The 23094-nt window shown below is 63.5% G+C and overlaps 2 protein-coding genes across 9 annotated transcripts; both read right to left on the bottom strand.

Annotated features, from left to right (window-relative positions):
• Positions 1-54: 54 nt before the first annotated feature.
• Positions 55-13657, bottom strand: CLCN2 (chloride voltage-gated channel 2). 7 transcript variants are annotated; one of them, XM_064666016.1, is made up of 24 exons: positions 13336-13657; positions 7811-7955; positions 7201-7332; positions 6958-7086; positions 6302-6435; positions 6139-6216; positions 5951-6029; positions 5230-5355; positions 5078-5162; positions 4861-4962; positions 4692-4776; positions 4459-4614; positions 4016-4085; positions 3732-3842; positions 3266-3479; positions 3035-3168; positions 2765-2916; positions 2576-2681; positions 2434-2507; positions 1847-1900; positions 1317-1355; positions 998-1102; positions 836-922; positions 55-754 (listed from the first exon to the last, which is right to left on the bottom strand). In XM_064666016.1, the coding sequence occupies exons 2-24, from the start codon at positions 7953-7955 to the stop codon at positions 548-550; spliced, it is 2604 nt and encodes an 867-aa protein (XP_064522086.1). In that variant the 5' UTR covers positions 13336-13657; the 3' UTR covers positions 55-547. The 7 variants fall into 7 exon arrangements, 6 of the variants coding, with proteins under 6 accessions (XP_064522086.1, XP_064522085.1, XP_064522087.1 ...); XM_064666015.1 differs by lacking the exon at positions 13336-13657 and adding an exon at positions 12707-13031; XM_064666017.1 differs by lacking the exons at positions 1847-1900; positions 13336-13657 and adding an exon at positions 12707-13030.
• Positions 13658-14948: 1291 nt separating this feature from the next.
• CHRD (chordin) lies at positions 14949-22982 on the bottom strand. 2 transcript variants are annotated; one of them, XM_064665997.1, is made up of 23 exons: positions 22610-22982; positions 22176-22279; positions 21556-21679; positions 21002-21139; positions 20804-20921; positions 19808-19904; positions 19560-19701; positions 19345-19485; positions 18771-18853; positions 18535-18682; positions 18332-18438; positions 18135-18251; positions 17891-18047; positions 17558-17799; positions 17362-17475; positions 16922-17134; positions 16745-16838; positions 16569-16625; positions 16354-16457; positions 16113-16215; positions 15840-15994; positions 15587-15680; positions 14949-15431 (listed from the first exon to the last, which is right to left on the bottom strand). In XM_064665997.1, the coding sequence occupies exons 1-23, from the start codon at positions 22737-22739 to the stop codon at positions 15364-15366; spliced, it is 2850 nt and encodes a 949-aa protein (XP_064522067.1). In that variant the 5' UTR covers positions 22740-22982; the 3' UTR covers positions 14949-15363. The 2 variants fall into 2 exon arrangements, with proteins under 2 accessions (XP_064522067.1, XP_064522066.1); XM_064665996.1 differs by having other exon boundaries at positions 21556-21682; positions 22610-22981.
• Positions 22983-23094: the final 112 nt, after the last annotated feature.

Raw genomic sequence — 23094 nt, 5'->3', positions numbered from 1 at the left:
GCTGGTGCTCACTGGCTGTGCCCCTCCCTACCCTCAGCTCCTCAGTGCTCTGGCTCTGTTTATAAAGTCCTTTTATTAAATTAATATAAAAATCTCTGTATTTACAGGGGGAGGGGTGCCCAGCAGACAGGCGGCAGGACCCCCCATTCCCAGCTAGGAGGCGCTGAGGACAGGGGGCAGTGCCCACCCCTGTCCCTGCAGGCATCCTGATCTGATGCCCCTCTGCCTCCCTGGGCTACCCCAAGCAGGGACACTGTGGTGCCCATGGAGGGGTAGGGGCAGTGGCCCTTCCAGGGGGCACCAGGGGCTTCGGAGAGTGCAGAGGTAGCAAAGTTGGAAGCCCCAAGAGCTGGCAGGTAGTTGGGGAGCAGGGGCAGGCTGGGGGGCACCCAACCTATCCCCAGCACAGGGAGGGGGCAGCGGCACTGGATTGAGGGTGCCCACTCCTGTGCTGAGCCTGGTGTTGAGTGGGCACAGGGCAGGCATTCCCTGGCACCTGCCAGGGGCCCCTGCAGCTTCTGGTGACACAGGTGGGACCTCAAGGGACTCACTGCCCCTTGGGAGTGTCATCATCATCATCGCCCCCAGGACTGGCCTCGCGGGGCATGGGGTGGTGCTGGTGGCGGTCCCAGAGCTGGCGCAGGGCTGTGGTGTCGGCGTCGCTGGTGCTGGCGGTGCTGTCGCGGAAGCTGGCGAGCGGTGGGCGCACCTTCACCCCCTTGGCCGTCACTGAGCCCTCAATGGCCTTGCGCAGCTGTGGGCACCCCAAAAACGTGGGCAAACAGCTCCAGGTTCTGCTCCGTGCCCTTCCAAGTCTGCCACCCCCCCTGCTCACCTCCTTGAGGGACACCATGCCGACCAGGCGCCCGATGCTGGTGACAAACGCGTGGTCCAAGCCCAGCAGCGAGAAGATGGTGTGGGTCTGCAGGAGGAGCAGGGGCTGAGTTGGTCATCAGGGTGGGTGTGGGTGGGAGTCTAGGGTGGGGTGTGGGCGCACCTTGTGTAGTGAAGTGTGCTCCACCAGCTGGAAGGGTGCAGGGTCAATCTTGGCGCTGCTAAAGTCCACCAGCTGGTCCAGTTGCTGCTCTTCCCACTCCAGGATCTGGGGGGGTTGTGCCATTGGGCAGGATTAGGGGCATGGCTTCCCCCCAGGTGCCAGCAAGGGCCCCCCCATCCTCCCTACACCCGGTGTTATGGAAAAATCTGTTTCATCCACCCCCACCTCCCCTGCCCACCTCACGCCTTGGCACCCCCTTGGGATCTCCGGAGTCCCTGTGGGCAGGTAGGGTCCTACCCACCCCTGCCCACCCCCTCACCTCTGCTGGGGTCATCTTGTCACCCAGGACCATCTCCTCCTGCAAGAGAGGCGTGTTGGAGCAGCGCAGAGGGCAGCAGGCAGTGTGCCCACATGCTGGCTGCAGGCAGGGTATGGGCAGGATACAGGCAGCACATGCAGGCAGGACGCAGGCAGCACGTGGACAGGTTGGGGCAGAGCAGGTCAGGTAACGTGATTGGTTGACAGGACATTGGTCACACCCTGATTGGCCCAGATTGGACAAGCCAAGCTCATGATTGATTGGTGGAGAAAATGCAAGGGGTGCCATGATTGGCTGAGCAAAATGGGGCAGGTCCCACAGCCGTGACTGGCTGAGAGGCTCCATGTCCTGATTGGCCAGGAAGGTTTGGGACTGATTGGTTGAACAGAATTGTAGCTGTCCGGGATTGGCTGCACAGACACAGGTCTGATTTTATTGGCCAGGCATAATCTGATTGGTTCAGAGAACCCATGCTAGGCTCTGATTGGCTGAGAGGAGCTGTGCCCAGGCTGTGATTGGCTGCAGCTTACCACAATGGAAATGCGGACGCGTTTGGCCTTGTGTGGCCAGGCTGTGCCCTGGGCCTGGCACCGTGGAAGAGATGGCGGAGTTAGGACAGGGTGTGGAGTGGGTTGGGATGGGATGGAGTGGGATGTGATGGGATGGGATGGGCTTGGATGGGGAGAGATGGGCAGGTATGGGCAGGGATGGGCAGGGATGGGATGGGATGGGATGGGATGGGATGGGCAGGGACAGGTAGGGATGGGCTAGAATGGGGAGAGATGGGCATGGATGGGATGGGAAGGGATGGGCAGGCATTGGCAGGGAAGGGATGGGATAGGCAGGGATGGGTGAGGAGGGGCAGGGATAGGCAGAGATGGGCAGGGAACTGAAGGTGCCAGGAAGGAATGGGTGGGGATTGGGAATGATGGAAAGGAATGGGAAGGGACAAGCAGGGTTGTGCAGGATTGGAAAGGGATGAGACAAGAATAGGGCTGGGAAGGGCTAGGCAGGGTTGGGCAGGGCCAGGCAGGGCTGGGCAGGGCCAGGCAGGGCCGGACAGGGATGGGCAGGCCTGGAGAGGGCCAGGCAGGGCTGGGTAGGGCCAGGCTCTCACCTCAGTGGGCTCTGCAGCAGAGTTGGCACAGAAGAGGCTCTTGAGGGTGATGCCAGTGTGGTCGGTGGTGCCAGCTGTGGGTGGGGAGGGGGTGTCAGTGGGGGGACATGGGGGGGCCGGGGTGTGCTGCATGCAGACTCACCAGGGGGGCTGTCAGCAGGGCTGCTGGGCACCCGCTTCAGTGCCGGCTTCAGGGGCTTGCGGAGGGCAGGGCGGGCAGGGGTGCCTGAGGAGGCCTCTGTGCTGATCTGGGAAGGGAAGGGGTGGTGGGGAGATGGCAGCGGGGGGCACCCTGTGACTGGACATCCCCTGAGGGGGCTGTGCCCCTCACCTGGAAGCGGATGCTGGAATCAGAGAGCCGGTGCCCATCCTCGGACAGCACCTTCTGCCGCAAGGTCAGGAGCCGGCGCTGCGGGCTGAGCTGGTTGCTGAGCAGGGCCCCCACCTGTGCCCGCTCGATGGAGCCCAGCAGGATCATGGACTCTGCCAGAGGAAGCAAGGGGCAGCATTGACTTTTGATGTCCCCTTTGCCACCCACCCACCAACCTGGCATGTCCCATGGTTGGGGTGGGCACCGGCAGAGCCCCTGCCTGTGTCTCACCGGCTGACTCCACCAGCGGCAGGTTCTTCATCTTGGTGCTGTGCAGGACCTGCTGCAGGTCCCGGTACCTGCAGTTGAGGGTGACGTAGCGGATGTCCCGCACCATGATGTCTTCCACCCGCACGTTGTATTTCCTGGCCAGGGAGGGTAATGGTGGTCTCAGAGTGATGCAACCCCCTCCCCTTGTGCCTGGTGAGGGGCTTGGGGATGGGACGTGGGACAGACACTCACTCGTGGTGGCCCCAGCCCAGCTCAGGGAGGTAGGGCAGCTTCTTGATGCGGATGATGCTGTCATAGAGGGAGGGCTGGAGGCTCTGAGCCACGGCGTTGGCCAGGATGACAGCAATCATGACAGGCAAGATGTGCGAGATCTGCCCCGTCAGCTCGAAGACGATGACGGCCGTGGACACCGTGTGGGTGACAGCACCCGACAGTGCAGCCGCCCCTGCGGCCACCCCCAGGAGACACAGGGGTGGCTGTCAGGTGTTGCCCGCCAGGCTGGGTCCCCACCCTGGTTTCCCCCCCTCTAGGTCATCTGCCACACCTGGAGCCCTTGGGACCTCTCAGGGACATCCCCAGTGGTGGTATCACTCTCAATTCCTGAGGTCAGCACATCAGCCCTGGGGAACCCACCGGCTCCTTTGGAGCATCCCCGGTGATGCCCACCATGGTGTCCCCGTTCCAGCCCAGTGCTTACCCACCACAGCGTAGCCCCCTGGCACAATGCGGTAGGTGTTGCTCTCTGTGTGGATGCCATCAGGGAACCAGGCTGCCATGCTCTCCCCCACCAGGCGCCCGAAGGCTGCCCCTGCTCGCAGAGAGGGGCTGGGATCAGGCACAGGGCTCTCCTGGCACTTGACCCAGCCTCATGCCCTCTCCTCTGCCCAGGGGAGGGAACACCTGAGGACTCCTGAGGTGCCCAGTATGGGCTGGCAGTGGCTCCCTCCTCCCGCCATGCCCACACAAGGTACAGGGTCTCACCAATCACAAAGACAGGCATGAAGGCTCCACAGGGCACTGGGATGGTGGTGGCCAGGGCTGACATCCAGAACTGTGGGGGGGATGCAGATAGACATTAGTTGTCCTCCCTGCCCCAGCAGTGCCTCCTGCCCTTGCTGTGACCCGCAGCTGGCTGCTGTGGAGCAGCACATGGGCACCACACCCTGCCATGGGCATGGGCTCCTGCCAGGGGCACCCTGCCAGCTCCTCCCAGGTGGCACCTTGGTGGCTCCCAGCCAAGATGTCTTTGATAGTGTGTCAACACCACCCAGCCAACACCTTGGTGGCCTCTGGGAGCAGCCACCCAGTGGCTTCCGGTGCCACCTTGCTGGCAACCATCCAGCACCTTCCTGGTGGCATCCAGGAGCTCCTCTCCATAAATTCCTGGTGGTACCTTGGGGCTGACTGGAGCAGGAGGCACCCACCTTCATGAGGATAAAGACGACAAGGGTGACGAAGACGTTGGAGCGGGGATGGCGCCAGGCCTCCAGGATGCCCAAGTATTCGAACTCATCACTGAGCCCCTGCTTGGCCCACGTCTGGTTGTCAAAGAGCGTCACCAGGGTGTCCTTCTGGGTGAGCTGTTAATGGGCAGGGGTCAGCTAGGGCTGCTGGTGGCCCTGGGGTGGGGACCAGTGTGTCACCCCACATTGGGTACCTGGCCAGCCATGAACTGTCCAAAGCCAGGTGGGAAGGTCAGCGTGGAGATGATCAGTGTCACCAGGGCAGGGAAGAGCAGGCGCCTGGCAGGGTGGCACACGGCAGGGAGTGACTTTGGTGCAGTCTCAGCTGCACCACCCCACTGCTAGGGACCCCTGGTCACCTACTTCTTCATGAGGAAGCGGTTGATGGTCTTCTGACGACGCATGAACTGCACGATTTTGCGGTTGAGGTAGACGAAGAGCGCGCCCCCGAAGCCGCTGGCGATCCTGGGCAGAGCCAAGGGGTGAGCGCCCATGTGTCCTGCTGCCACCACCAGCACCACCAGCACTGCCACTGCTACCCCCAGAGCCATGGGATGGGTGCTGGGATGGCTGCACTCACCCGATGACAGCGAAGGCAGGCAGCTCCTGCAGGTCGAAGGGGAAGTCGAGACGGAAGCGGGTTTTGAACAGTGCCGTGATTGTCTCTGGGGGATGATGTGGATCAGCAGGGCTGGGTAGGGGACCCCTGTGCCCCCACCCTGCCAGAGGTACCTTCATCCTTGTTCCAGACAGCGAGGACACGGAAGATGAAGGCACTGAAGGTGGCAGCTAAGAAGCCGCGCCAGTAGTTGCGGACGGCGAAGAAGGTGGAGGTGACCTCAATGCTGAAGAGGACGCCTGGCATTGGGGGTAAGTGCACAAGGGAGGTGGCGAAACCCAGGCAGGCCCCCAGTGCCTGGCATGCTTCCCACCCCGAGTCCATGCTTGTGCACAGCCCATGGAGGTCTGGCTGGCCCCACAGACACACTATAGGGCAGTTCAAGAGTTTCCCTGGCAAAGCACACAGCCAGTCCCAGCTGGACATGGCACAGCATCAGTCTGCATGAGCGAGAGGGTAGCACAGGGGTGTGGGCAGCAACATGAAGGGTGGTACTGGAGTGGGGTGGGGTGCATACAGATGGACAGAGAGACACATGGGGCAGTGCAGCAGGCAAAGGGCAAGGAAAGAGTTAGACACATCACCAACCTACGGGTAGGGCTCAGCGGGACTGGAGTGGGGAGCTCCCTGGAGTGCAGGGCAGTAGGGGAGAGGACAAGAGCAGATGTTACACCTCTGGGAGGATGGTGCCCACTCCTCCCATCCTCCTCCCTGGTAAAAAGCACTGTCCTCTCCCATGCCAGCTGTCCTGGGGGTCCTGCTTGCCTTGCCAAGTGGACCCTGGTGCCCATGTGGGAGGTGAGGGGAGTGTGGGCGAGGCCAGGGTGACCCTACCTCCAATGGGGGCGGCGAAACAGCAGCCGACACCAACGGCGCAGGCGGCTGCCAGCATTTCAATGTTCCTTGCCTCATTCTGCAGGGGAGACAGGGGTGAGTGGACACTACCTCCGTACCTCTGTCACTGCCAAACCTGCTGGGGGGCACGGGTTTAAGCCCTCCTGGGGTCAGCCTGCCTTGCTCACCTCGTAGAAGCCCCCGAAGAGGGAGAGGAAGCGGCTGAGCAGGGCTGCACACATGCTGGCGATGTGGACAAAGGGACCCTGTGAGTACAACAGAGGGAATGAGGACAGTGGCCTCACCCCCCTCCTGGCCCCCTGCCCACCCTGCCTCAGGCACTGCCCTCACCTCCTTGCCCAGGGGCATGCCGCTGCCCAGGGCACATGTCAGCCCGATCACCTTGGCCACAAAGGTCTTGAGGGTGAGGTACTCCTTCAGCACGACGCCCCGCAGGATGGTCTTCATCTCGGGGATGCCTGAGCCTGGCACCATAGAGACAGCTTTGACCCACAGCCATAAAGTGGGGGACAGTGGGGAGACTCTGCCCCACATTTCTGGGGGGTAATCCTTGATGCTCTGCTACACCCCACTGCTACAGGGAGACCCCAGAGACACCTCTCTCCACAGTAGAGTTGGCAGCCCCATTACAGTGTAGGGACAGCTCAAGCCATAGCCCTATGTGAACCCCAATCTCATAGCCCCCAGGATACACCCTGAAGATCAGATCTTAGCCCTAGGAAGACCCCCAAGACTGCTTGCCTCATAGCCCAGGAGGACATCCATCCCTTAACTCACAGGAGACTCTCCGAAGACAACCTCATCCCCCTCGGAAGACCCCAACTCCATAGCTCAGGATGACAACCAAATCATAGCCCCCAAGGAGACCCTCTGAAGACCAGCCCATAGCCCTAGAAAGACCCCCAGGACCCCCAGGAGGACCCCCAGTGCACCGCCCCAGGGAGTAGACGCCCTGTTAGGGTGCAGGCAGCCCCCCAGTGCCTTACCCACGGCCTGGGGGGCGAGGATCTGGGTGAAGCCGGCTGAGAAAGTGATGAGCACAGTAGGGTAGGTGACCCAGGCCATGTACTGCAGCAGCACGTTAGTGTCCAGGCCCCCATACATCCACTTCTGAGCTGTGGGAACAACCGGCCAGGTGGGTCATGAGTGGCACAGGACATGGCATGGCCCCAAGGCATGGTCACCCCCTGCCCTGTCCTGGCCCCAGGAGCCCACTGGTGCCCGCTTACCTTGGAGGCAGGTGGCAATGGCAAAGTCCATGGCCCAGCTGACCAGTGCCATGACCAGCCCCAGCAGGATGAGGAAGACCCAGTCCTCGCCCACCTTGGAGATGAGGAACCGCTGGCACTGCAAGGCGCAGACTGCAGACACAAAGGCAGGCTCAGGGCCGGGTGCCTCAGGGGTAGGCACACCAGGGTGGTGGGGCCAGGCTGGCAGCTACAGAAATGCTCACAACTGGCAGCACCGATCCAGCACCGCTGGTACTGTCCGGTGCAGGAGCACCCCTGTGCCCATTCATCACAGCCAGCTGGCTGTGCACAGCCACTCACAGCACCGCCAGGCACGCACCTCCCTCCAGCACGGCCCCCCTGGCATGGCCCCAGGCAGAGGGGCTGGGGGCCCCCAGTCCCTGCGGCGTGCCTGGCTATTTTAGGCCATTGTGTCCCCACTGCCCGGCGGGCAGGTGGCATTGTCCTCGGCGCCGGTGTCCCATGACAGCCAGAGAAACTCTACCCGCCACCACTGTGGCGGGGTGGGCAGCTGTGTCCAGACTGCGCTGCTGTGGGGCTGTGCCCACCTGTGTCCACCTGCTGTGTGTCTTATCCCGGTGACCCTTACCGCGACAAGGGGCACAGCGGCCCTGGGTGTACTCCAGCAGCTCGGAGGGCCGGCGGGGCCGAGGGGTGTCCCCCTCCTGCAGCCGCAGCCGGGCTGCCTCATCCTTGGCAAAGGTGCCCAAGTCCTGAGTGTAACGTCCATACATCTGGGAGAGAAGGAGTAGAGAGGGGTGTCATGGGGGGCTAGCACCCCAGCTCCTGCACCCAAGTGGGGAAACTGAGTCAAGGGAGCAGTGGGCACACTGGCATGGCCTCCCAACACCAGAGGTGCCAGGTGAGGAAACAGGCAGCCATGGCACCCCCAGGCAAAGGGGCGGTGGTGCCTGTGGGAGTGCCTGCCTGCCCGGCGGGGCGTGGGAAGGAGCCAGGTGGATAAGGTGTGTGTGGATCGATGGCGTTTTCCCCATGTGCCCAAAGCAAGCAGCTGAAACGTTGGTACCAGTCCCTGGCCCTGCCCAGGTGCCCCAGGTACCAGGCTGGGCTGGTGAAGGGTGGGGGAGGGCCTCCGGTGATGGGAGCATGGCCAGCTTGGCCAGAAACGTTGGTACCAGTCCCCGGCCCTGCCCAGGTGCCCCAGGCACCAGGCTGGGCTGGTGAAGGGTGGGGAAGGGCCTCCGGTGATGGGAGCATGGCCAGCTTGGCCAGGAGACTCTCTGAGGGCTGATACTGGGGTTGTGCTGGCGCCCTGCAGGCACCAGGCTGGGCTGGTGAAGGGTGGGGAAGGGCCTCCAGTGATGGGAGCATGGCCAGCTTGGCCAGGAGACTCTCTGAGGGCTGATACTGGGGTTGTGCTGGCGCCCTGCAGGCACCACACCCCAACATTGCTAAGAGCAGGGCTGGGATACCCCCCTGGAGATAGCCTCAGCAGATCACATGTGACATGAGCTGGCTGGTCTCAGCTGGCAGCAGGGAGGCGGAAGGACAGTGGGAGAGAGGGTGTACGCCCAGTTCCAGAAAAGAGGGAGGCACAGCATCAGGCCCAGGGCAGTCCTTGGGTTGTGAGGAGGGAGATTAGGGAGAAAGGGGGTACAAGTGGCTCTGTGCCCACATAGGGGTCACCTTCCCTGCTCCTTGGGCGCATCCTGCCTGGCTGTGGCACGTGGCCTGGTCCTGGCAGGGGGGTGGCCCTGGCAGTGCCCCCTATGCAGGCCAGGAGCTCTTTGTGCCCGTCCTCCCCACTGAGCCAGGGGCATTTGTCCCGCACTGGCGGGCACTGCCAAGGACTCGGTTGCTTGGTTTCCGCCTCACTCCCCCCAGCACGACCTGAATGCCAAGCGCCAGAGGTTGGCCCGGCACAAAGGGAGGCTTCAGGGCTGCAGAGGCCCTGCCAGGCTCCCACGTCGGGACAACGTGAGCCCCATGCTGATGGCGTGCCCACCCGCCGTGCTGTGCCAGGGCAGCGCGTGGCTGCCCAGCCAGGACGCAGCCGCCCTCCTTCCCGGCGTGGTCCGTGCCGGCGCCCGGTGGAGGGGCAACACCACGTGTGGGCACTGTGCTTGGCACGTGGGCAACCCAGCCCCGGCTGATGGTGGCAGTGCCTGCCCTGGATGCCTGGGTCCCGTTCACGGCCTCTTGGCCTGCTGGCACGTGCCAGCTCCCTGTGGGGACAGCGTGAAGATGCACTTCTCACGGGACATCGCTCCTGCCCAGGTCGCTTGGGTAGGGAGCAGAAAACAGCCAGAGTGGCGCCAGGCGGATTCTCTGCTGCCTAATACCCGGGTTGTGCTCAGCAGTGGGAGGGAGGGTAGGGATGTCGGTGGGGAGAGGAGAGTACATTCATTTCCATTGCTGACCCTCTCCTGGCATGGATTTTCCCCCAAACTCCAGCTCAGCATGGGCTCAGTGGCTCCTTGCCCTGTGGAAAAGTGCTGAGGGGAAAGCACAGCCACCTCGAGGGGCCAAATCCAGCATTGGCTGCCAGAGGAAGACCCTGGCCGTGCATGGGGTCTTGCTTTCAAAGGCTCCCCTTGGGCTAAGCTTGTTTGCTCTGGAAGATGAAATGGGCCAGCACCCCAGGAGTGTTGTCCCCTTGCCAAGCCCCCGCCTCCCCCAGCCCCACTGCTGACCCACAGCCAGCCCCAGACGAGATGGGAGTACCCCCAAGCTTAGTGCCCCCAAACTGGCTCTGTGCCCACCTCCTGGGACTGTGCCAAGGGCTGCCACGCTGCCCCCCAGGTGTTGGGGCATGCGATGGGATGCCCAGTCCTGGGCGGTCTAGCTTGTTTGAGGGTGGTGGGATTTGCTCCCTGCTCTGCCTCGCTTTGCAGCCAACCCCACTTGCAACAACAGGGATGAAAACAAAGGGGTTGTGCCACTCTGTTGCCACCTGTCACCCTCTGCCACCCCTCTGCCCCGTGCAGGCATGGGGCATGCCATGCCATGCCCCACAGGCAGGATATGGGACCCCCAGGGGTGCCTAGAGCTGAGCAGCCACAGCTGCTGTGCCCACAGCCCTGGCATGGCCAGGAAGGCCCATGGTGGGCTCTCTCCTTCTTCCTCCTCCTCCTCCTCTGCTCGGGTTATTTTTCCACAAAGGCCTTTTGAAACACAAACAGCCCCGGGACTCCGGCCTCCGCCGCGAAGCAGCTGAACAATCACAGTGCTGGGCGGGCAGAGAGCGGGCACAGGGGGGGCTGGCGGGGGGCACTCGGGGACACGGGCACGGGCCAAGGGCGCTGTGTCAGTCCCAGGCTCCTGTGCTCTGGGCACTGGCTGTGCCACAGCCCCCTGGGCATTGCCAGCCTGCAGTGCCCACTATGCCTGGGTGATGCTGTGCCTGGGGCAGGGACTGGCATCTGGTGCTGCCATGTCCCCGTGCCACCCTGTCCCATAGCACTGAGCTTGCCTGGCAGCAGTGCCCACCTCCACATGGCTAATGCCAGCCAACCTTTTCCCCCAAATTTCCTGTAGGGGGGGATATTTAAAGGTGATGGGGGTGGGGGGCTCCTCAGGGCTGGCAGTGGGCAGGCAGAGGCCGGGGAGTGTGTGTCACGCTGCCCGTCTTAGCCGGGCTCTAATCGCCCTGAGCAGCTCGACAAGGAACAAGGGCAGTTTGTCAAGCTTAATCCCCCCACCCCAGGGGCCCTTTGCTTCCAGCCTGGCATGTGGGGGGCACGGGAGCTGACATGTACTCCATCACCCTTGGCATGCCAGGGGTTCCTGCAGACACCTGCCCTGTGTGGGAAGCCCAGGGAGGGATGCCATGGCCCAGGGAGACCTTTAGGGCTGGGGCCCCGAGGGCCACGGCCATAGCAGCCCAGGGCTGGTGAAATCCGGTGGGGATAAGGACGTGGGGTTGGGATGGGGCTCTTTGGGCATGGCTGTGCACAACTCTGCAGCCTGGCTGTGAAGGCTTGGCTGTGGGCACGGGCAGCAAGAGCTGTCCCCAGGGCTGTCTGGCTCAGACCAGCCCATGCCAGGCTCCAGCTGGATCCTGACCCTCCTGGCAGGTGCTGGCAGAAGCTAGTTGTGGCGCAGATGTACTGGGCAAGGCTGGGCACCCCTCCTGCCCAACACATGCCCAGGCAGCTCCCAAAATCCAGGTGTGAGGCTATGGGACAGGAGCCCACACGCAGCCTCACCCATGTGCCCCAGGCAATTTCATGAGCCTCACTGAGCCCAGAGGCCATGGGGATGGGCACTACGGAGTACTTTGGGCACGGGTGCTGCCCTGCCTGAAGAAAAGAAGGGCAAAGTCTGCTGGTGCTGTGCCTGACTGTCCTGATGCCAGCCCAGCGTGCCTCTCCCCTCACGCGCTGCCCGCAGGCTCCTCCACCCCGTGATGCCCAGCTGGGCTGGCCTCTCTGCTCACTCACCGTGACCAGGGCGCCGAGGGGGGCAGTCTGGGGCTGGCAGTGGGCAGAGGCACTCCCACAGCTCACCCCTGCACACCCCTGCTCCTGCCCCTGACTGCTCCTTAGCCCAGCCCTGCTGGGAAGGACCGTGGGGCCAATAAGGTTGTGGAGATGCTGGCACAGTTGGGGCTCCCACGGTGGGCCAGTGTCCCACAGACACCTGACAGCAGCGGGGAAGGGGCAGCTTGGGTTGGGCACTGAGAGGCACCATCAGACAAGGGGTTTGGGTGCTTGGAAAGGCAATACAGAGGGTGCACAGCACAGCAGTGCCCTGACACTGCCCCGTGTTCCCATGCCAGGTGGGCAAGGCTCAGCAGGGAGCAGGGCTCTGTGAGCCCTGCTCACAGAAACTGGCTCAGGCTCTCAGCATACTTGGGCAGCTATGGGCATGGGAACTCTGTGGCCACTCAGTCTCTGCTTCTCTGCCCACCTTCCTGTCGCTGCCTCTCTGAATGCTTTTGCCAGGGCAAAGTACCATCTGCCTTGGGCACCATCCCAAGCAGAGGCCAGAGAAGAGCACCTTTGCCTGTAATGTCTGTGGGCAGTGGAGGGACTGGGGGCACAGCGGAGAAAGAGGGCAGCTCAGGACAGCAGGGCATCCTGGTGCCAGTGGGGAGGCCCCGGAGGAAAAGAAGTTGTAAACATGGGGCTAAGGTTGCAGGCAGAGGAGATACGTTATCTTGGGGGCAGAGGGCCGGGGACATGCAGTGCGGGGGGGTGAGGGGTGCCCTGGTGGTGCCTCTGGGAGCCCCCACAGGGTGGGCATCCTTCCCCAGTGATGAGGGGTTTTGGCAGGGGGTGGTGAGGTGCGTGCGAAAGTCCTGCACTGGGGATCAGTGATCAGTTGGGCTCCTGCACCGCTGGGGGGACTGTGGGTGACACCCCAAACTGGAGACAGCACCCCAAACAGGGCACCGCGGAGCTCTGCCGCCCTGAGCAGCGCAGCACCCCTATACCCCCAAATATCCCAGACGCCCCGTCGTGCCCCGTCACGCCCCGCGCCACAGCGGTGCCCGGTGCCCCCCGGCGCCCCCAGTACTTACCAAGGTCTGCTCATACTGCAGCGCCCGCTGCGCCTCGCTCTCCGAGGCCATGATGCCGCTGCTGCCGCCGCCCCGCTCCGCGCCGTCCCGGTGCCGGTGCCGCTGCCGGTGCCCGCGGCGGCGGCGGCTCCTCCCGAACCGTGCGGGGCGGGCCCGGGGCACTGCCCGGGGGAGGGATCGGCCGCGCTCCGCCTCCGCCGGCAGCGCCCGGCACCGGCGGTGCCCGGTACCGGCACCGGCAGCGCCCGGGCTGGGTCCGGGGATGCCGAACCGGGAACTCGGTCCTGCGGCGGGGCCCCTTCCACCCGTGGGCTCTGTCCAGGATTGCACCCGTGGGCTGCCAGTGGGTGCAGGTGAGGGTAAAAGCTGGTGTGGGACGAACACGGGTCCAGTTTCCCCCAGGGACACGTTGTTCCCTCTTCCCAGGGGTACAAGTGTCTGGTGTGGGGCTGGGCACTGGTCCCCTGTGGGTTCTCCCCAGTGGGATGTGGGAGGACCATGATGGGGCTGTGCAGATAGTCACCGCCAGGCTCATGTCCATGCCTGGCTGGGGGACAGATTTGGGGGGCAGAGTGCCTGAGGTCTGTGGGGACTCACCATCCCAAAGCTGGCAGGGAGCTTGTCCTTACCGTGGTGCTGCTTAGCGTCCCGGGACTGTCAGCCCCCAGGAAGGGAGGTGGGCTCTGCTCTTCCTTGCCGAACTCACTGGGCAGCAACAGCTCAGTCCTCTCCAGAGGGGCACACGGGTAGAGCTTGGCACCGGCAATCCTCGGGCAAGGCTCTCCGGCATGGCATGCTGGCTGCCGGGACCTCCGTCTCACTGCCGCCGTGGGCCCAGGGGCAGCTGGGGCAGCTGGCAGGGCCAAGGTCACCCTCCTCCCTGGGGCACCGTATGGCACCTTTGTGGCAAGAACTGGGTGCAGAGAAAGACAGAGCTGTGGCACCGCTGGGCTGGTGCTGCGGGATCAGGAACGGGCTAGTTCTCACTGCCCAGGTGCCACCCTCTGGTTTGACGTTGGCACCCCCAAGGGTGGGTGACGATGGCTGGGCTGGGGGCTGGAATATGCCCTGTGCCAGCCTGGGAGGGTTCATTGCCGGACACAAACCGGTTTGAGGCAGGGAGGTGACAAAATGGGCTGCCTGCTCATTGTATCCCCAGGCACGGAGCTCTCTCCTTGCTCGTCAGCTCCTGGCACTGCCCTGTGGCAGCAGGGACACTCATCCGGAGGGGAAGCCGTGTGCCAGGACACATGCTCTGCCCACTGCTACTAGCGTGCCCGACTATGGACCACCATCACACTGCAAGGCCACCACGGGCGATGCCACCCTGCTGGCACAGACACCTGTGTGGCCGTGGATGTGCACAGGGCAGGACACCCAGCTCAGCACACAGGGCTCTGTCCCAGTCCGTTTTCCCCCAGTACCATTCTTCTATTGCCCTACCTCTACTCCTGTCTAGCCCAGTGTCACCTTTGGTGCAGGCCCAGCACAGTCTAACACTGTCCCACTGCAGCATTGTTGTACCAGTATGCCTTACTGCTGTCCCAGTAGAGCCCAGTGTTACTTTCCCTACAGCCCTGGCACTGTTCCAGCATAGCCCAGTATAGCTCTTGTAACATCTCAGTCATTCTAGTGCATCCATCCCAACACAGCATGGATGTTCCCAGAGATACCCCAGTCCTCCACCTTGGGGATGGAAGGGCAGGTGGCAGCACTGGGTCTCTCCCATGGGCTCCATGAGGCCTTAGTCCAGTGCAGCTGTACTGAGGTGACTGGAGTTGCGCTGCCCCAGAGCACTCGCAGTGGCCTGCTCTGCACTGCCACGAGTGTCTGTGCCCAGCCCCGGGCACCTGGCTGGTTGTGGTGCTGTAGGACAGTGTCTCCATGGGTGGCAGCTGGCTTGTGGCCCTGGGCTGGACTCTTCGTGCCATCATGGAGGCATGGGGGAGAGAGTCCAGCTGTCCCTGTGCCAGTGGGCACCATTGCCAAGGACTGTGCCCGCAGCCTCCGTCATGGAGAGAAGCATGGCTGGCATCGTGGCTCCAGCTGTGGCACTGGACACCGCTCTGGTCCTCTCCAGTGCCACTCCACAGCCCATGATGGGTGTCTCCAGCCTAGCATTGGCTCCTATGCCCTGTACCCCCCAAATACACACCCCCAACCCCAGCAATGCCAGGACCTGCAAACCCTACTGGAGCCCAGCATGGGCCTGCTGCTGCTAGGAAGAGACGGGAGCCAGGTGGGCAATATCTCTGGTTTTAATAAATACATCTTGACCCCCGTCCACGGGCACCATAAATTACGTGAGAAGCCCAGCCAAGCCAGGGTGGGTGCAGCAAACAGGGATCAGAGGGATTTTACATTATGTACAACGTGGGCACGATGCCCAATGGCCAGCGGGGCTTGGAGGGGGAGGGCAGCAGGTGCCCCAACTTCTCTGAGCCCAGCCTTTGCCCACTGGCATGAGTGGGTAGGGCAGTCCTGGCATCGCAGTCATGCTGAGACGGGGTGCCCAGGCTGGGGGCCTGGCCGTGTGCACCCCGCTGTGCTCCTCTGTGCCCCCCACGCTGGGCGGGCAGGGGCAACAGGTGGCAGGGACTCCCCCGTGCCACCCAGCCTCGCTGTGTGCTTGCCCTAGTCTGGGCAGCAGTCACTGCTCAGTGACTCCACGCCTCCACCTTGTCATCGTGGACCTTCTCCTGTGCATCCAAGGGGGTGTCCAGGGCTGTGGAGAGGAAAGTGAGGCTGAGAAATGGGCACAGAAGTCTCCATGAGGGCATGTGGGGTCGTTGTGCCAGCCCTGGCTCAGCACCAAGGGTCCTGGGAGGTACAGGGAAGCAGACTGTGGAGTGGTGCCTATGCGTGAGCAGCAGCACTCACCACGGCACTTGGCACAGCAGGGGTTGTCCCTTGTGGCAGGGCTGGTGCAGGCAGATGGGGGACACTCCTGGCGCTGGCAGTGCGTCTCCCCTGACTGAAGGAGAGAAAGAGGGGCTGAGCACTAGAGCTGGGGGGCAGCAGCTCCTCAGGGTGCAGTGGGTGCCCAGGGTGCTGCCCTCCTACCCGTTCTCAAAGCCCCGGGGACTGGCACAGGGCATCTTCCCCTATTGCTGCCTCAGGCGGGCACACTCACCACACACCAGCACAGGATACACTTCATTTCTCCAAAAGGGGGCACGGAGGGGTGCCAGCTCTCGTTGTTGAGGTACCAGCGGCGCCCGAAGCGGCATGCCCGTGGTCCATCTGCCTGCATGGAGTCAGCCAGCTCGGGAACACTCTTCTCTGGGGCTGCAGGAAAGGGCACTGGGAGGCTGCCTACCTGTGGCAGGGCACCCTGTGGCATTGCCAGTGGGGGCATGGAGGGGCTATGAAGGGAGAATGGAAGGCAGGAGAGGGGTGCAGGTACCTGGGCACTGCTTGCAGCAGTCGGAGGGGCTGACACGCACGGGGTTGGCACAGGTGAGCCGCGGGCACTGCACCTTTTCACAGTGCACTTCACCCGTGGTGCCCTGCAGGGAGTGCATGGGGCTCATGGGAGGCACGGGGCAGCTGGCACCCCACTCCATGGTTTGAGTTCCTGCCCAGTAACCAAGAGCACCCATAGGTGCCAGACCAGTTTGGGGGGCAAGTCTGGAACCCACACTCACCTTGCAGGTACAAATGGCACATTTGATGAGGCCAAAGGGGGGCACAACAGGGTGCCAGCGAGTACCAGAGCCTCGCCATGTTTTGTCCCCATCAAAGTAGCAGCCTGAGAGAGAGAGAGAGAGAATAAGAAGAGGAAGGCATAGCCCTAGTGGGGGTGTTGGGGAGGCTGAGAGAAGTATAGCTACCCTCTCAGCCCATACCTACTAGGACTCACCCTCACTACTGTCCCGTGCCCGTTCCAGCTTCAGCTCTTCCTGCTCTCTCTTCTTCTCTACAAGGAAGAGGAAGGCCATGAGGGGGTGCACACAGTGCCAGCAGCAAAGTCTCAGAGAGGGACCTTGTTCTCTGAGGGAACCCCCCAGCATGGAAACCCCTCTATCTCCCGGGTACCTTCACAGATGGGGCAGCACAGCTCTTCGGGGTGCACCTGGTGGGTACAGTTGAGGGGCTGGCACAAGATGGGGTCACAGATCACTGTGCGCTTCTGGGGACAGCAGGGATGGGGTTCATTATGGGGGGCCACTGCTGGTGGGTGCTGCCTCCGAAGCACATCCCCCTGGCTTGTACCTGGCAGCTGCAGATGGAGCACTTTTTGTCATAGTCGGGTGCCCAGCGGGTGCCGTGTGCCCGGTGCTGACCCTCAAAGAAGCAGGAGTTGGGGTCCTTCTTCAGCTGTTCCAGGTCCCTGGTCTTAGTGCCCTCTGAGAACTGGGCCTCGCCCAGGGCCTCCTCTGGGGTCAGGCGGGTCCCTCCTGCATGGCACTGATTGGGGATGTGCACCTGGAAGGGGGCAACAGGCAGGAGGTTGCTTCGCTGCCCTGCATGGTCAAGACTAGTGAAGAAAGCACCCACAACCACAGAACACATCACGCTGTAATGCTGGGACCACACAACAGCATCTCCCCCATCCTGTGCTCTTCCACCCTGCTCCAGGCAGTGCTACCCAGCTGGGGACCCCAGGCAACAGTGGGGATGGGTAGGGGTGCCCCGACCCAATAAGCACCTACCCGTCCCCGCATCTCCCCGTGGGGGTGTGCTTTGGTGCTGACTTGCAGGAAAGCAGTGCCCTGGGCCAGGTGTTGCAGCAGGTCAGCATCCAGGTCCTTCACCACTCCCTGAGCCTGTCAGGGCAAGAGGAGGTAAGGATGGTGAGGTCTGGCCCAGCCCCTGCCATGGGGTGCCCCGACCAGGTGCCCACCTCACCTCAGTGCTGTAGAAACCCTTGAGCAGGCGCTTGTGCTGGTGGGGGCGGGCACCCATCTCGCCCAGCTCGGCCACCCCGTGGAGGTGGGCACTGACAGTGCCGTCGCTCGGGCGCCCCAGCCCTGCCACTGAGATCTCGTAGTGCAGGTGGCAGTGCTCATCCAGCAAGAGCCAGGCATGCCCCCCAGCGCCGCTGCTCACTGGGGGGGACACCAACTGCCCTGCCAACGCCACGGGCATCTCTGTGCACAGACAGGGGCCATGGGGGTGGGAGTGGTGTGTGAGAGAGCTGCCTCACTGCCCCCCATTACCACCCCACATGTCCCTGGGTACCTGTGTAGCGGGCAAGCAGCCCGCTGTAGGGCAAGGAGATGACTTGGCCCCGCAGCTCGCCCTCTGCCCAGTCCTTGGTGGCCACATTGAGGAAAAGCTCATTTTGCAGAAGCATATGGGCATCACGGGCACTTGGGCTCTGCCAGGCACCCCAGGCCTGCCACCGGTGGGAGACAACACAGGTTGGAATGGCCACTCACCCAAAGACCCTGTGCTATCCCCCCCAGTGTCACTCAGTGCTCACCAGCCCATCCTTGTAGCTGGGTGTCATGTCGAACAGGATGTTCCTCTTGCTCTTCCGCCGAGGTTTGGTCTCCAGTGTGATGCCCACCACCTCACTGGCAGTGCCCACCACCTGCACCTGCAGGCAGGGTGTCAAGGGGCAGTGCCAGGGTGGTAGATGCCCCCAGGGAGGGAGGGAGATGGGTGCCCACCACTTACCTGGTACTCCAGGGTGCCATTCTCATGCAGTGCCAGTTTGGCTGAGCCCACAGCCCCGGTCTTGGTCGGCATCAAGGCATCTGCTCCGCACAGCACGCTTTGGATGGCTTCATCCCAGGGAGAGAGGCACAGGGGTGGGTGGGGTTGACAGGGAGTGGGCATGGCCACCCCCCTGCACCCCATGGTGCCTGCCCCATGCTCACTGTCACAGCTGCGGCGGGTGGTGATGGTGCCTGCCAGCTGACGTGCATGCCGGCCCTCTGTCTCAGCCACGATGCGGAGCTGCCCCTGCACCAGCCACTGCAGCTCATGGGTGGACAGATCGCTCAGCACTTCTGCGAAGTCGGGGTCCTGCCAAGGGGGGTACAGTGCCATGGATCAGCCGTGGTGCTCTGGGCACTGTGGCTGTCAGGGCATGCAGGGGAACAGATGGCTTTACCTCTCTGGTGATGTTGGCCCGGACCTCCCGTAGCGTCTGGCCCTGGTACAGTATGCGGACCCTCAGTGGGACTGAGGAGGATTCTAGACAGGGCAGAGGGAAGTGGACCCACTGGACTAGTCAACCATTGTCAGACTCACCCCTCTGCACCTACCACCCTCAAACCCCTGCACCTGTTCCCCCTTTCTTGCCAGCTGCCTGCCCTATATGCCTGGACCCTCACCACTCCCTCCAGCACTCCCCAAGTCCTTGCACACCAACATCCCAAACCCGTCCTTCTTGTACAGTGACCCCCACACTCCATATGCACTCCAGCATCCCCTGGCCTCACACTCCTCCATAGGTGCACATCACACACCCCAAATCATAGAGCAACCCCTATTCACACCTCACATTCCCCCCCATATCAGCCCCTATACCCACCCTGAGCCCTACACCCAGTCCAGACACCCATCCTGACCCCACAGATGCTGACCCATGCATCCTGAGCCACAGACATGCCATGCACCCCACCAGCCTTGCAGCCCCATCTGGACAGTGCCAGGCCCCACGGGGTGTCCCTGCCAGCCCTCACCCCCGGCGCCAGGCTCCAGCAGCCCCCGGGCCATGAGGATGAAGTGCAGGTTGCTCTCGGTGTCACTCAGTGTCAGCATGGCCATGCCCCCAGCACCCAGGTGCAAGGGATCTGATGAGGTCAGGATGGCACCGAATGTCTCTGCGCAGAGAGAGGGGGCATGAGAGGCATTCTGGTGGGCACCCATTGGCTGGGCATGCAGGAGCTGGACTTACCTGCGAAGAGTGCCCGGTGCTTGAGGATGTGCCCATGGACCTCTCCAGAGGGCTGTGCCCGGGTGATGAGGGACACACGGAGCTGCTCCCCCCGCAGCAGCTGGACATTGGCTTTGGACACTGTCCTCCACATCCCACAGAGCTGTGGGTGATGAATGAAAGGGTTGGGCAGAGGCTGGGGGGCACCGCACACCTGAGCAGGGAGTGGAAGGGGCACCATGCCCCCCTGCCCTCCCAGCCCCTCTCACCATGCCATCCTCGGGGGCAGCGCTCTTCTGCACGGGGTGTTCGAACAGCACGTTGCCCTCAGGGTCACTGAAACGCACCCGACTCGGCCGCCCCAGCCTGCGGGCACCAGGGGGTGAGCAAGGACCACTTGCCTGGCCCCCTTCATCCCCTGGCGCCACCCTTACTCAGCATCAGGCATAGGGGTGTGTTGGGGAGGGCACATAGGGGTCACCCAGGGGTTTGGGGTGGGCAGGAGAAGGATGACGTTCTCCTGGGGTGCCAAGTGCCACGCTCTGCCCGCCCATGTCAGGACTAGCCCAACATTACTGTCCCACTGGATGCCAGCTTGGCATGGGTCCTCTGGGCTCTCCTAACCCAGAGTGGAGTCTAATTGGCACAGACCAGGGTGGGGGTCCCTGTCGGGAAAGGCAGCAGGACTGGACCTGCTGGGAGCCGAGTGCTCAGGCTGTAAATAAGGAGCATTTTCGGCACTGCTTGGCTCCCCCGGTCAGAGCTGGAAATTAGTCACCACTTTACTATGCAAAGGGGCCTGGAAGCGAGGAATAACAGAAGAAACTGGATCAGGAGGAGGGAGGGAGAGGAGAAGCTCTGACGCTGGCAGGCATTCGGGGAAGGCAAGGCAAAAATAGGGGAACCTGGCAGCAGTGCCCTGGTAGTGCCCACCGGCAGAGCCTGCAGGGTGGCACAGAATTTCTGCCAGCTGCACCCACAGGAGCCCTGGAGCTGTTCCAATTTGTTCCCACTCCAGACCTGGAGGCAAATGGGTGAGGCCGGGCCAGCACCGTGGGTGTGCCGAAATCCTGGCCACTGACCCAGGCTGGAGCCCCAGCACGCTGCCGCCTCCCCAAATTTCTCACCCTGTCAATGCAAGGCTGTGGCACCACAACAGGGGATGTCAGAAGGGAAACTGAGGCACAAACACTGTAGCATCCCCCCCTGAGAGCCAAGAGCTGCCTGCTGCCCTGCCCGGGCAGGGGATGGGGAACAGGACTCACCGCTCGTAGCTGATGGAGAAGAGCAGGGACGAGCGCAGCAGGGTGAAGCGAGCCTTGGCCACTGCGCTGGACGTGGGGTGCCACGGCTCTGGGCCGCTTGTCAGCAAGGCCACAAACTCTGAGGAGGGATGCCGATGGTGACTGGGAGTGCAGAGGGGTGCCCCCCACTGCTGCTGCCCAGACGGGGGGGTGGCTCACCTGTGCGGGCATCGTCACGGGCCAGCCCCTCGGAGCTGAGGTAGGAGCGGTCATTGTAGGGCTTGTCCAGGTCATCCTCCTTGTCCTGGAAGTACTCGAAGGTGTCGAAGTGGGGTGCAAGGTTTTTCTCTGGGGGGCCTGGCAAGGTTGGCATGGGGTGGACACAAGGGGAGAGCATCACACCGGGCTGCTTGTGCCCAAGAGCTTGGGGAGGGGGACAATAATAAATCTCCCCTCCTGAGCTAGACCAAGAAGTGCCCTGTGAATCACTATGGGTCTCTGAACTGGGGTGCAGGGGCATGCTGTGCACAGGCCCATGGACAAGCAGGGCATTTAGCCCTGTGTGCCCTCTCTGCACTCCTTCCAGGGTGGTTCAGGGATGACTGTGCCCTTCAGAGCTCCCCCATGCCCGACATATTGTGGGCACTGGTGGCTTCCATAAGAAATCAATCAACTCTTGATTGATTTGTGTGCAGTGCCCCCTTTCCCAGGCCCACGGGAAATGCTGGGGGTGCTGGGGGGGTTCCCTTCATGGAGGCACCTGCTGTTCTCACCTTTGGGGCAGGTGTGGCAGCAGTGCCCAGGCAGCAGCGTGGCCCGGGGACAGGCAGGCACGGGGCAGTCCTGCTTCATATTCTTGCAGTTCACTTTCCCCACTGGTTTCCCCCGGCGGTTCCTCTGCTGAGGGGGGCCCAAGAAGAGCCTGTGAGAGCCATGCCAAGGTGTGCCAGGCCATGGACTCCCAGCACAGCCTGGTTTTTCCCATCTGGAGCCCCTGGACACCTTGCACAGCCCCCAGCTGCCTGTAAGGCAGCCAAGCCCGAGCCCCCCTCCCCGCGGCCCCCCAGCCCCCTGACCAGCTGTGCGTGGCCCCGCCAGTCCTGGACTCGGGGGACTGCTCGGAGGGAGGGAGGAGGCCAGGGGCCATCCCTGAGGAGGGGGAGAAAGAATGAAGCCTGATCCTTTAAACCCCCCTTCTCCCTGCTGCCTCGGGGGAGGACATCCAGGTGTCCGGCTGGCTGGAGGGATCGCGCTTCTCTCTTCCATGGGAAGGAGAAGGAAAGAAAAGGCTATATTGAACGGAGGGGTCGAACTCCCTCCCTGCCAGCCCCGTCCCCAGTAGGGTCGGGTCCTGGGGAGTCTGCTGGGCAAAGGGTGTTGCGGGGCCACTCACCGGCTCGCAGTGGCAAATAACGCAGCGCATCACCCCGAAGGGCTCCCCCAGGTCCGGATGCCACGTCTCCTCCAGGGCATAGAAGTGCCCCCCGAAGGCGCAGCCTGCAGAGACACCACCACCACCCACCGCCGTCCCCGGTCACCTCCGGGCCGCGGACACCCCCCTGCCGCACCCCCGGACCGGCCGGCACCGCCCCGCCGCCCGCTGCGCTCCCGGTGCCGGTCCCAGTGCCTGTCCCGGCCAGCCGGGGGGCCCGGGGCGGGATGCCAGAGGAGGGGGGGTGCAGACATGCGGTGCACGGACAGGGCTGCGGGTGGCAGGGAGGAGGTGCCCGACGCGGGAATGCGCGAAGTGGGGCGCGGCAGCGGCTGGTGCAGGACGAGGGGAGCGCGGAGCGGGGGAAGGAGGGGTGTAGGGCAGGGGGCTCCTACCTGCCGCCCCGCCGGGGGGCAGCGGGTCCGTGTCGGGCCGGATGGGCAGGGCGAGCTTGGGGCGGGCGGCGCGGCCGGGCAGGGGCCGGAGAGGGAGCAGGGCGAGCAGCAACAGCGCGGCGGCGCGCATGGTGCCGGCCGGCCGGGGCGGGCGGACCGGGACCGGGGGCGGCGGCGGGGAGTGGGGGCCGGGCGCTGCCGGGCGCTGCCGCCGCCTCTGCCCGGCTGCCGGCTCCAGCTCCGCTTTATAGGCGGCGGCATGGGCAAGCGGGAGCTGCGAGCCCTGTGCAAACAAAGGCCCCGCTAATGAGGCGCAGGCAGCGGCCGGCCGGGGGGGATGCGCCCCCCGCCGCGCTCCGACACCCCCCCGGGCCCCGGCTCCGCCGCTCTCGCAGGGCACGGGCCATCCTGTCCTGTCCTGTGGCACCCCGGAGCACGTGGCTGCCCCGCTGGGCAGGGAATCCCCCCCATTCATTGCCCCCTCC

The sequence above is a fragment of the Pseudopipra pipra genome, chromosome 10 (genome assembly GCF_036250125.1).
Source record: "Pseudopipra pipra isolate bDixPip1 chromosome 10, bDixPip1.hap1, whole genome shotgun sequence".
NCBI classification, from domain to species: Eukaryota; Metazoa; Chordata; class Aves; order Passeriformes; family Pipridae; genus Pseudopipra; species Pseudopipra pipra.
Note: the sequence above shows the minus strand (reverse complement) of the source record. Positions and strands in the feature narration are given on the sequence as shown.

Excerpts from the sequence above, each read along its gene's own strand:
- CLCN2 (XM_064666015.1), bottom strand. The coding sequence starts at position 12,757 with ATGGCCTCGGAGAGCGAGGCGCAGCGGGCGCTGCAGTATGAGCAGACC. Across the intron at positions 6,217-6,301 it reads GCATGCCCCTGGGCAAGGAG|GGTCCCTTTGTCCACATCGC; the intron begins GTGAGGGCAGTG and ends TTGTACTCACAG. Across the intron at positions 1,103-1,316 it reads ACAAGATGACCCCAGCAGAG|ATCCTGGAGTGGGAAGAGCA; the intron begins GTGAGGGGGTGG and ends CAACCCCCCCAG.
- CHRD (XM_064665996.1), bottom strand. The coding sequence starts at position 22,739 with ATGCGCGCCGCCGCGCTGTTGCTGCTCGCCCTGCTCCCTCTCCGGCCC. Across the intron at positions 19,486-19,559 it reads GCACCGGGCACTCTTCGCAG|AGACATTCGGTGCCATCCTG; the intron begins GTAAGTCCAGCT and ends CTCTCTGCGCAG. Across the intron at positions 16,458-16,568 it reads GGCACGGGACAGTAGTGAGG|GCTGCTACTTTGATGGGGAC; the intron begins GTGAGTCCTAGT and ends TCTCTCTCTCAG.